Below are 12,717 nucleotides of genomic sequence, written 5' to 3'. Positions count from 1 at the left end.
GTAAAATCATAAAATAATTTTTAGTTCATAAACCAGCCGATTTTTAGATTCGTTGCTATGAAAAATCACTAATCACCTAAACGGTCGTATTTATTAATTATACCATATTCGGCACCCGGAGTCACTCGAGTTATTTACCATTATAAAAAGTTAATCCGAGTTGTGTACGAAGATTCAGCCAATCCACATAGAGTTTTTTTCATTTATATATATTATACCGGTCACTCACATTCGCACGAATACGCAAACCCACAAGTGTAGGACGACATTTGCAATTAATTATGCAAAGTTTTGTTGCATTCGTGGTTTTCCAAGTTGTGTCGGTTTTTTAACGGACATCAAAGCGCGCGAGCCGCGATCCTTTGCGTAGTCTCCCACACCTTTGTATGATAGGAGTGGGTGATATAAATCGTATATAGATTCAATATCTATATATCGCAGCAATATCGTTGAATCCGATATCGCCCCGCACGAAATCTATATATCGATATCAGCCGACACACGATATTGCTCGATGTGATGCGCATCGCCATATCGTACCGATTCGTGAATCGACATCTATATTTCGATATCAGCCGATACACGATATCGCTCGATGTGATGCGCATCGGCATATCTTACCGATTCGTTAATATCAGCAATATTCGTTTGGTTCGTATCGAATCGGCCAGAGTGAGTGAGCGCACGATAGGGATATCATGTGATGAATGAAACAGAAACAGGCATTATCCATACAATTGTAAACCTTATATTTAAGTCCATATGTCTGTAGATTATTCTTAGCGTATCAGCAGGATACAATTAAGGAAAGAAGTTTCAACTTTCGACCCTAACTTGAATGCAGTATAGCCTATTTGCATCGTTGAATTTAATTTCACGCGCTTTGACCTTGAACTAGAATTTTTGGACAAGTGTTTATAAATACTTAAAAGTTTTTTGTGTTTGATTTTTAAAGTACACATTTTTCTATTTTTAGTTGAATCCAAATAATTGAGTTTATTTCTTGTGTTTGTATTAAACTTTTGAAATCTACACTCTTTTGGTATATTTTGTAATTTTAAATTAAGACACAAAATACTAAAAACTGAAAATAATGTAGCCAGTCCTAAGCCTGGTAAAAGCATGAAGGAAAGTTTTTTTGATATTTTTATTTTCATGTTCTTTTTATTACTTTAAGATCATATTATAAATTGATATCAGAAAACCAACCGTATAACGTTGACTTAAATCTATATCTACTACGATATTATATCAGCGTATCGTTTCAAATCTCAAATATCATGAATCGAGAAAATCTACTAGCATCCATCAATATATAGATTCAATATCCGATATTGATCCTCGATATATAGATACGATTCGATACGCGGCAAAACCGATATTACCCACTCCTATTGTATGACCAGTTGTGCCCACGACTGCGAAGGTAACGGACGTTTGAATTTGTTGTTGAACTCCTGCAAAATGAATCGACCACATGGAACCCTCAAAATAAATCCCATAAAAACAGAATGGCTGTTAATAACGCCTGGGAAAGAATTAAAAACTCTTTTCCTCTTCAATGTTCTATTGACGAATTAAAAAAGAGGAGAAATTCGTGAAAAATTCGTAAACAAGTGTAGGAGGAAGCGCAAACGGGTTCGCAAATTGAATACCGAACCCATTTGCACAGCCGCTAAGTTTGCGAATGAATGTCTGACAGCCGACAGCCCTTCACATGCGCGCGAACATTGTACGAATGTTTGCGCGCATGTGAGTGGCCGGCATTATAGTACAGACACGTGGTTCGGCTTTAGCTGAAAACGTCATCCCCTTAAATACCATGATTAAAAAATTTGAAAAAATATTGCATTTTTGACACATTCTAAGGTCACATAATTTATTGATGCTTCTTATGCGTGGCACTGAACTGATAACAAATTCAGTGAGGCATTGTTGTTAGATTCGCCTGCAAATGCTTCAGTTTAGATGCGATGTGTTTGTCTATGTATAATTCGAGGGGTGAAAGGCTATTTGGTTTAAGCGACATTTATCTTTGTAAGTAAAGGTCCTGTATTATTTGGTATTAGTATCAATAATTCGATGTTTATAATTGAACTTTAATTAAGTTTACTCCATTCAAATAGCTGAAGATGGTTTTTTTTATGATATTTATTCCAAATTTTAAACTTCAAATGCCTCTCCTGTGATGTTACAAAAATGTCGCCTACACCAAATACAAAGAAATTACCCTTCGAATTATAAATATAATTTTTTGAATGACGCTTTCCAATACAGTGATCAAACGCCAATTTAATTATTAATACTGCACCACGAGTGGAGCGACAAACAGGAGAAAGAAACAAAGAAAACCAGCCAAAGTTTCGATTTGTGCTTTATTTATGAAAAAAATTGTAAATTATCCTACAATGAATCTCCGAATGAAATAGACTTACATATCGTTTTATGTATCAAATACATGATTGTCGCGGGACACGAGTCGAGTCGGGTCGCGGTTAGAAGAACATAGTCGAAAGTATTATCTACAGGGGCGGCGGTCAGGCGAGCAGCGCGTCCACGGAGTGCGGGCGCCGTCAGTCCAGGATCACGAGCTGCAGCGGCGGCGCCTTCCCGCCCGCGCGCACCGCCCGCCACGGCGCCCGCGCCCCGCGCCGCACCTCCCCGCCGCTCAGCGCGCGCCGCGCCGCCCTGCACGCACACAAGCACGATTACTGCTGGTAGGACCTCTTGTGACTCCACCCTGCCTATTTCTGCCGTGAAGCAATAATGCGTATACTGAGATCTTAGAACTTATATCTCAAGGTGGGTGGCGCATTTACGTTGTACATGTCTATGAGCTCCAGTAACCACTTAACACCAGGTGGGCTGTGAGCTCGTACACCCATCTGAGCAATAAAAAAAACCAGGGCAGGAGGGGTGGGATTTGCTAACAGTTGCCTGTGTGCCTCCGAAGAAGACCTAACAACTCAAGAGCTGATGCTTCGCGAATGAATCTACTACCGCTGAGAAGGTCCGGCGAGAAACTCAGCGGCGCCACTCGCGTCTTAGGTATATTCTTAGTAAAAACAACTCTATGAATTGTTTTATACATTTAGTCAGCACCTACCATGTAAAATTAAGTCGAAACTTCAACTAAATAAATGAGGATGGATTTTTAGGTCTGAAACTTAAAAGAGCTTCTATTTCTTTCAATTACCATTATTTTACCTCTAATAACTTTACTTGGCAGCATTTACATTCATTTTTGTTAGAGGCTCGTATATGACATAATGTCGATTCTCACGATACCTATAGGCTCGGTGAGCACGTACAGTGGTTAAACATTAGAAAGCACTCACTTGGCCGCATCGGTGGCTCTGAAGTATAGGTCGTCGGGGGCGTCCATCCACGAGATCACGTGTCGGCGGCCGCCGCGTCCTGTGATGTTTGTCGGTTTGCCATTTACCTAACACGTACATTTATTATTAACTCAAATCTATCTTTTTATTTGTTATTAAAATCAATTTAATTTTATTAATTTAAAAAGCGGTTGTCATAAATTACAGGACAATCTTCTAGAAAACAAGGTCAACAACATAATTCAAATGTAATATGTTTTTCTATATTCTAAATGATTAGTTGAAAAGTATCAATTGTTAACAAACTAGGCGCGTCTCGTTAATTTAGGCATGCTAAATTAGTAACTCGCGAATAATAAAACAAATTGTATATTGGGATGAATCGTTACTATCTGGTACAAAAAGTTAAGTCGATTAGTAGTACATTTTTCTCCTACCTATTCGCTGGTAGCCTAAAAGAGCCTATTCCAGCTACGCTCCAAGTGAGCTCAGGGCGCTCAATCTGAGGGGCCTTGCTAACACTAGCTTTAGCGGACTTTTTGGCGGGAACGCGAGGAGTGAAGTTGTGTGATTTGTTTTATTTTGTCTATTTAGTGTTTCTTGAGGTTTAAATGTGTAATAACGGTGGTTTATTAACTGTTTGATATCTGTGCACAAATGTGGGAAAATGAAACAAAGCCGCTGGACGTAACTTCTCGGGATCCTCCAAAAAGTCCACTAAAAAATCTCAGTAAATGACCACTATTTTACTGAGATTATATTTCATCCCCTATCATTTCGTTTCATTTAATTTCATCCCAGTTGATTAATCTCCCAAATTAATCATTTTCATCTCATTTCATTTCACTCCATATTATCATTTTTAATAAAATTAAGAATATAAATTAAAATAAGACATCACTTAAAGGTCTTAGTTACCAGGTCATAAAATTACTTATAAAATATATACTAGGGCTGGCAAGAGCAGTGGTTCGCATGAGTGTAGGAGTGAGGAGAGTGAGCGGTACAGTGCGAGCGGTACGTACGTGCGCGAAGACGTGCGGCGGCAGCGGCTGTCCGGTGGCCTGCGCGCGCGCGCACATGGCGGCGTACTGCTCGCGCGAGGGCCGCTGCATGGGCGCCGGGTGCTTGTTGGGGCGCTTGGCGGGCGGCGCCAGCGTCTCGCGCGACCGCTCGCCCACTCCTGCGACAACCGCATCATACATATATGTACAATTGTAACAAGAACAATGGAAAACATTCAACTGTCGAAGGTACAGTACGAACATTCAACGGTAGGTGAAGTCCATGGGTGACGGTAAATATTCAGGTGGGCCGTATGCTCGGCTGCCTACAGGGGCAATAAAAAATAATATGAATTTAACAAATGACATATCGTTGTTGCAAATTTGATATCTCCTGTGACATTCTGGGCCAGAATGATCTTTTGAGATTTTGACTTTACGAAATGGAAGGTTTTTGAAAGGACTTTCCCTTTAGTTTCCGAAACAAATAAAGCTCAAGGGTATTGTGATTCCTTAGCTATGCATTCACATATCGTTTTGGTAGTTTTGTTTCCTACTGTAGGGGAATGATACTCCGTCCCGCTTAGCCTCCTATGCAGTAAAAGTAATAGTAATAAGCTATATACGTCAGTGGTTAACGTGCAGCGATCCGACGCGGTCGTTGACGCGAATAAACATATAATTATACTAAGTGTTTTATTGACCACTCTGATGAGGTTTGCGGAGGACAACTCGACCAACGCACACAAACCCTCACAACACCAAAGACCTCACACTACATTTTCCATAAACTTGTGAATTCATAACATTTACTTTTTCCCCACATTTATTGATTTTTATAATTCTCATTTACTAACCTGGTGTTGTTGCTGTTTCCGTAAAGGTAAGCATTTAACAAATTATACATTTATTACTCATTATTCTAAATACAATATTATCTATTTAATTAAAAGGTTAATTAACTTGCGAAAATATTAAATATTTTTTTATATGATATAATTCGTTGGTCGTTTGAATATAAGTTAACACGTTGACTGCCATGTAGGTCATTGGTGCCCTACGCGGCGCACTGAAGTAATTATATCGAATTCTGTTACTAAGTTCTACTAAGTTCTTTTGTTTGTGAATGTATGTTTTAATCTTTTAAGTTTCTTAGAAATAGATTCATTCTGAGTATCTACCGCTTTTTTTTTCAGTCTACTATATATTCCGTGTATTAGTAAGATGATCGAGGAGAGAAATCGATATAATCGATAAACCATGAGCTCCCCTCCACGGTGTTTCCCGAGCGCTATGACATATCCTTCTTCAAACGAGGCTTATGGAGAGAGTACTTAACGGTATGCAGCGGCTTGGCTTTGCCCCTGGCAATGCTGAATTCCATGGGCGACGGTAACCACTCACCATCAGATGGGCCGTATGGTTGTCTGCCTACAAGGGCAATCTATACTTCTATACTAATATTATAAAGAGGAAAGATTTCTTTGTTTGTATTGAGTAGGCTTCCAAACTACTGAATCGATTTGAAAAATTCTTTCACTGTTTGGAAGCTAAACTATTCACGAGTGACATAGGCTATAGTCTTTTTTGAAAAGAAAAAAAAGGATCCTTACTAAAACTCCAATAATGTAACCCAAGGTGTAAAAATATTACCCAAAATATTCCATCGCGTGCCCTGCGAAAACTATTGATCATAGAAAAAAATTATGTACTACGACTTTGTAGAACACATTATTATTAACAAAAAAGTGTCGCGACTGCATATGTCAAACTATTATAGTGATGCTGCAATAAGTGTTCTTTTATTTAAAAAAATAAAACAACGTCAAATATCGTTGAAATTTGTTGTTAAAGACACGAGCGGAGCCGGAGCGAGCCGTTTGTATAAAAAAAAAAAAAATACACTTCAGTGCGCCGCGTAGGGCACCGGTGACCTACACGACAGTGAACGTGTTAAGTGAGCGAGTGCGGGGCGGTACTGACTGTCGAGTCCGTTGATGTCGTCGTAGGCGCGGCGCTTGAGCGGCGGCGCGGGCTCGGCCCGGCGCGCCTCCAGCTCGCCGCGGGACAGCACGCGCTCGTACAGCAGGCTGCCGTCTGTAACGCACACGCACGCGTCACGACCTCACTTCTAAACTACTTTAGACTCTAGACTACCTTTTATTAGATTTCATATGACGTAAACGTAAATCTCACTAACCGATTTTATAAATTACTACTGAAACTTTGCTTAGGTAAATATGATACAGTGTCGTGCGTCGAAGGCACTATGACACAGATCTTCCAAAGAGTCAACGACTACAAAAAAAAATCAATTTAATCATAAAAAAACATTTGACTAATAATCATTTGAATTTTTTGGGAAATAGTACCACGGTTTTTCGTAGTGATCCTTAAATTCTTTGGGGAAAGGTGTTATTTATTCATTAAGTAATGCAGCGTATATGGAGTTTAATTTTATTTAAAGGCAAGTTATATTAACGATGTATTGGAGAGTTGGAAGCGCACTGACCTGGTGCCTTGGGCGGTTTGGGGAAGGCGACGTGGTCGGGCACGGGCATGCGGTCCTTGGGCGTGAGCAGCAGCCACTCGTGCGTGGCGGAGCGGGACAGCGGCGCCCCGCGCGCGGCCGCCAGTCGCGCCGCCACCGCGCCCACCGGCCCGCGCACGCGCGCCGCGCCCGCCGCCCCGCCCGCGCTGCCCGCCTCCGCCCCCGCGGTGCCTGGGCCGAAAGAGCGTCACGTTCACATCAACATATTAACAACAGATTATTATGCAAAAATGAATACTAACCTAACCAAAAGATAGATTGCAGGTTGCTTTCATTATTGATTTTTTTACGACTTTAAGAGAATGTTGTCTATTTTAGAAAAGTACAATATTCATTGGAAAATTTTATAGATCAATTAAACATCTGTTGTCACAAAGCTTATTATAATATGGAAAAAAAAAAACACTTGAGCTTTGCACTTTCTTGGCCGACTTTAACAGATATTTTGTCCAAGTTTCATTAATTTTGTGTTTATTTTTTTATGTTTTTGAACTGAAAAACTTATTAGAAGAACTATTAGGAACATTTAAGAAATCCATTATCTTGGGCTCAGTGTGAGTTTTTTTAACTTCCCGTTCGCGTAAAAGAACACTCAAATTTGTAAGGAGTTGGAACAGCGCCCCTAGCGGCAAATGTAGTGAGTTAACTTTTACGTGATCGAGAAGTTAAAAAACTCGCATTAGGCACACGAGTTAGAGCAGTTTTTCCAAAGTGGGCGATAACGCCCCTTGTGGGCGCTGCAGGCCTAAAGGGGGGCGGTAAGAAACCCAGAAAAAAAATGGGGGCGTTGTGTAGAGGCTTGGGAAGCGATTGGTAATTTCATTTAGAAGGACCGACTGAGCTCTCGCTATAGTAGTTTTTAGGTAGGTGAAAAAATGGGGGCGCTAAAAAATAATTTATTCTCAAAGTGGGCAGTAGATGAAATAAGTTTGGAAACCTCTGGGTTAGAGCGTTAAATGAACAAATTTTGTTTTATTATATTAATATTTTTGTTATTAATTTTGATTGCAACTATGACTAGTAGGTTAGGTACTCACAGTCGTTCTTGAGCAGCGTCAGGTTGATGGGCGAGAAGGGCGAGCGCGCGTAGTGCTTGGGGCGGCGCAGCGTGCGGGACAGGCGGCGCGCGAGGCGCGTGTAGGGCGACGCGCGCAGGTAGAAGGCGGCGCGCGTCTTCATGACGGGGCGCGCGCCCTCGCCGCCGTGCGCGGTGGCCACGTGCCGCGCCAGGTGGGCGCGTAACTTGAACTCCTACGCCACAACACAACTATATTATTACGGACGTACGACAATATGCCACGTACCATCCGGCTATGGAATGAGCTCCCCTCCACGGTGTTTCCCGAGCGCTATGACATGTCCTTCTTCAAACGAGGCTTGTGGAGAGTATCAAACGGTAGGCAGCGGCTTGGCTCTGCTCCTGGCGTTGCTAAAGTCCATGGGCGACGGTAGCCACTCAACATCAGGAGGGCCGTATGCTCGTCTGCCTACAAAGGCAATAAAAAAAAAAGAAAAAAAAACGCAGCCAGCCAATATACAATTATGTCACAAATTTAAACCTAATTTAAAGCCAAAACTTAGATTCACCTCAGGTGACGTTATATTTTTTTTTTTTCTAACCAAGTTAAATTATATTCTGCAGTGACATAAAACTCAAGAAACGAGAATTAGTCTTGTTACAAAAATCAAGTAATAGAAAAAAGTTTTGTTTCGAGAAGCTTGTCGTTATGAGAGAGGTATTATCATAAATGTCAAACTCTTTGTTTAGGTTGAGTTCTTCCTACTAAAAGTTGATATTCTATCGTCCAATAAATTTATCAGGGCGGTAGGTCGGCGGCGACGCGTGACGTACATTAAAGCATTGCAAAATTGAAAGACATGTCAATGTGTGTAAGCTGTGATGTGATATTGGCCAGCAGGGGCGTGTGGAGAGGAGGGGGGGGGGGGGTCACCTTGGCGCAGTTGAGCACGGCGCAGCGGTGGGGCCGGTGCGGCGCGGAGAGCGCGGTCTCGTCAGGTTCCCTCACACTCTTGGTCGTCTCCGCCTCGCTCTCACTGAACACACCCGCCGTCTGTACCGAACAAACGTCTCATACAATGCGTTATTTCGTGACAGCTGTACAGTGTGCTTAGTTCGAGTTTTTTAACGCTCTCGATAACGTAAAAGTTAACTCAACTTTGTATGGAGTTGGAACGGTTACCTACGTTTGCCGCTAGGGGCGCTGTTCCAACTGCATACGATTTTGAGCTAACTTTTACGCTATCGAGAACGTTAAAAAACTCGCACTAAGCACACTGGTCTACTGATTCAAAGGCACCGGTATGTGGCTTTTATTTCACAATATCTTTGTGTAATAGGAATATTGTTTATTTTCTACATTTAGTTCATGTTGTCCCGTTGCTCCAGCCTGGGTCGTTGCTCCTCTAAATTTCAAACTGGACCCATGAGCCAAGCGACTTAACATCAGATGGACAGTGAACTTATCAGCCTATCTAAGCTAATTGAAAATAAGTTTTCAAATCATTGCAAATTTACTTAAGTTCCAGTTTGTAGATTACAGTTAACAATCTAATGAAGTGTAAGGTTCTCGTTAACCAGTTAAGCTTAGCATTTTTCAGTTTTGATATTTTTCAAATATCAAAATTGTTCAGTGACTCAAGATGTTTTTGTGGTTACTTGACAAACATTAAACTTAAATAATTACAGAATTTATAGGAACCGAGACAACAATTCCTCTTCGTATTGTCTAATGTAAGTCAAACTAAGGTCATATAATATATAGAGGGGTCAAAAGGCTATTCGGTTTAAACGACATTTTTGTAACTACAGAAGAACCATTCAATAGTTAAAATTTGGAAAAACGCCATAACAAAAAAACTTCTTCAGCTATTTCAATGGGAAAAACTTAATTGAAGTTCAGTTGAGAACATCAAATTGTTAATGCTAATACCAAATAAAACGCACCTTTAATCACAAGATAAATATCGCTTAAAACAAATAGCCTTTCACCTTTCGATATGTTTTTTTTTGTAAGTGTCGAATAATAACAATTGTCTAGTACACTATACAAATGTACAAGACAAAGTCAGTTTTGTAGTAATTTTCTTACTAAAGTTGTTTTGAGAATATTTTTACAGCACCCAAATGTAGCTATATAAATGTATGTACTGTAGACAGAGCACCGATATTATTTTGTAAAACGGGGACAGGCTTTTAAGTTTTATTACGTATTACAAAATGTTATGCATTTTGTATTTAAAAAAAAAAGTGAACATTTTGATTGTGATTGTACAATACTTTCACTGAAGCGGTATAATTGTGAATGAAGTGAAATTATTGGCAGTATATTTCAGCTTAATAATTTTCATTTTTGCAATATTATGTTCTTTTATCTGAATCAAAAAATTTATACGTTTTCTGAGGATTTGAATGTCTATTTCATCTTTTATATCACTCGATGTTGTCAATGTATAAAAGAAATTTTTTTATAAGATAATTCAAGTAAATTTGCGAAAAATCTAATTCTCTAGATTTTTAGGTCCCGAGTGATCAGGGGCTACCAACATTAGACGGTTTACCGCTGCTGCTAATTGCTAATGTTATTTGTGCTGTAGTAATTGTTGAAAATCAGAGGTTAAGAAAAATCCTTTTGTTAAACAATGACAATGCATTAGAGGGTTTTTAAATGAAAAAAATGTTTTTAAAATTAAATCTGCGTTATTTTATTAAGTTTGTTTCATGTTTATGCAGCATCATTATATTATAAATCACTTACGTAAAAGTATCAGGTAAATATTCTACTTTTTTACATTATAATTGTTGACATAAACAGATAAATAATAAGTAATTAATATGAATGAGTATTTCCTTAAGATAATTTTTCAGTTAAAATATGACCGAATAAAAATCCAAGATTGTATCATTTGATGAAATATGTGATGAATTCGAAAAAGGTCTTATAAGCCCTAACGGGCCCTTTTCTCTATTATTTATTAAATTACATATAAATGAATAAAATGTAATTTGAACTTTGAAATGAGCATCCAAACGATTCGTTATTGTTTCGCAGCGGGTCGCCACTAGAGCCATTAGTGCTGCCCTCTATAGCCCCCTCTCGGTCCCTATTGTAATTCCGGAATTTAAAGAAGTTTTGATATTGCGATCTACAATAAAGAATAATTAACAATTTGTAATGATTTCCGTTAACAGTTCAATGTTGCTATACGATGATTTCTTTTATGTTTTTCTTTTTTTGCATTAAGATCTATTTATGAGTTTTATGTATTTAAATTTTCACCTTTAGACCGCCATATTTTTTCCAGTACTGCCAACATGAACCACACAATCTGTACTGTAAATGCTGTGGTCCCCATGAATACCACTGGTTTGAACTTGTAACTGTTGACAATAAATAACAAAAAATTAAGATAGAAACAATGAAATAAAATATTTTAACAATTAATTTAATGTTACATTTTTTGTGGATAAACGAAAATACTCCTAAATTATATTTAGTCGTTATTGTTTTAGAGCATAATTTACCTTGACATGATGCACAGAGTTGCGGCGCGGGCGTGCCGTTCGTGCCTCCGTTTAGGACACCGCTTTTGCTACCACTGCTGTTGTTCGTAATTAACGCCGGATTCGGTTTGTTACTGAAAATATATAACTAGAATTTAGAATCTGTTATGTCTCCAATTCGGCATTGTTGAAAATAAAATTCATTCTCATTATCTTAACAGCAAATTTTAACTCCGAACGAAAAACTCTCAGTTTAATTAATTCTTAAACTAAACTGAACTTTATAATGTGACCTCCACACATACAAATCAACAAAACTGGGTTAAGATCGACTTTCAAGATTCATTAACATAGTTTGTAACAAATCAATTTTAGTTTTATATAGTTATTTTTATATCATATAATGTATGCATTAGCAACATATAATAATATTTATAAACAATATCCCAGGAAATAATTATTAGATTAAATAGGCAGCGCAGGACCAGTCTTTGTGGCGAGGCTTGGGGGAGGCCAATGTCCAGCAGTGGACGTCTTTGGGCTGATAAGAAGAAGAGGAACCCAGGAAATAGTTGTATTATATATTTAAGCAAAATAATAATAATAATAAAAAAGTATAGTTTGTCGGTACAAACACTCACTAGTTGGGAATGTACACTTGTTTCAGTTTTGACTCAGCTTCGACCGCTTTCACGCGTTTCTGTTGTACATAGCGATCCGTCGTCTTCCACATGTAGTAGTACTCCACTAAATTCTTTAACGTTTTCCATGGTAACTGTGACGAAACGAAAAACTAAAGAGCTTACATTGAAGAAATATATTTTTGATAATAATATTATTATTACCTATGGTTAATATATTGATTTTAAAATCTGGAGAAGAAAGGAAACCATTGTCATTAAAGTATGTATGATGTTGTTTTTTATTTTTATTGCTTAGATGGGTGGACGAGCTCACAGCCCACCTGGTGTTAAGTGGTTACTGGAGCCCAGACATCCACAACGTAAATGCGCCACCCACCCTTCAAACCGAAACGCATTACTGCTTCACGGCAGAAATGGGCAGGGTGGTGGTACCTACCCGTGCGGACTCACAAGAGATCCTACCACCAGTAATTACGCAAATTATAATTTTGCGGGTTTCATTTTTATTACACGATGTTATTCCTTCACCGTGGAAGTCAATCGTGGACATTTGTTGAGTACGTATTTAATTAGAAAAATTGGTACCCGCCTGGGATTCGAACATCGGTGCATCGCTCAACAAGAATGCACCGGACGTCTTATCCGTTACGCCACGACG

General features: G+C 39.0%; 1 protein-coding gene across 3 annotated transcripts in view; it reads right to left on the bottom strand.

The window, feature by feature from the left end:
- Positions 1–2,360: 2,360 nt before the first annotated feature.
- The window catches only part of MTA1-like (metastasis associated 1-like), a 78,101-nt gene continuing 67,744 nt past the window's right edge, over positions 2,361–12,717 (bottom strand). For 2 of the 3 annotated variants that reach the window (XM_028175574.2, XM_089738578.1), the window contains 10 exons: positions 12,057–12,190; positions 11,437–11,549; positions 11,192–11,292; positions 8,846–8,965; positions 7,931–8,144; positions 6,855–7,064; positions 6,326–6,439; positions 4,364–4,521; positions 3,339–3,445; positions 2,361–2,688 (listed from right to left, as the gene is read on the bottom strand). In XM_028175574.2, coding sequence (XP_028031375.2) covers positions 2,574–2,688; positions 3,339–3,445; positions 4,364–4,521; positions 6,326–6,439; positions 6,855–7,064; positions 7,931–8,144; positions 8,846–8,965; positions 11,192–11,292; positions 11,437–11,549; positions 12,057–12,190 — 1,386 coding nt within the window. In that variant the 3' untranslated portion in view covers positions 2,361–2,573. Of the gene's footprint in view, positions 2,689–3,338; positions 3,446–4,363; positions 4,522–5,179; positions 5,212–6,325; positions 6,440–6,854; positions 7,065–7,930; positions 8,145–8,845; positions 8,966–11,191; positions 11,293–11,436; positions 11,550–12,056; positions 12,191–12,717 lie in introns of those variants that run through there. The other variant, XM_089738579.1, reaches the window with a different exon arrangement.

Source organism: Bombyx mandarina, chromosome 25 (assembly GCF_030267445.1).
Source record: "Bombyx mandarina strain Sakado chromosome 25, ASM3026744v2".
Taxonomy (NCBI): Eukaryota; Metazoa; Arthropoda; class Insecta; order Lepidoptera; family Bombycidae; genus Bombyx; species Bombyx mandarina.
Note: the sequence above shows the minus strand (reverse complement) of the source record. Positions and strands in the feature narration are given on the sequence as shown.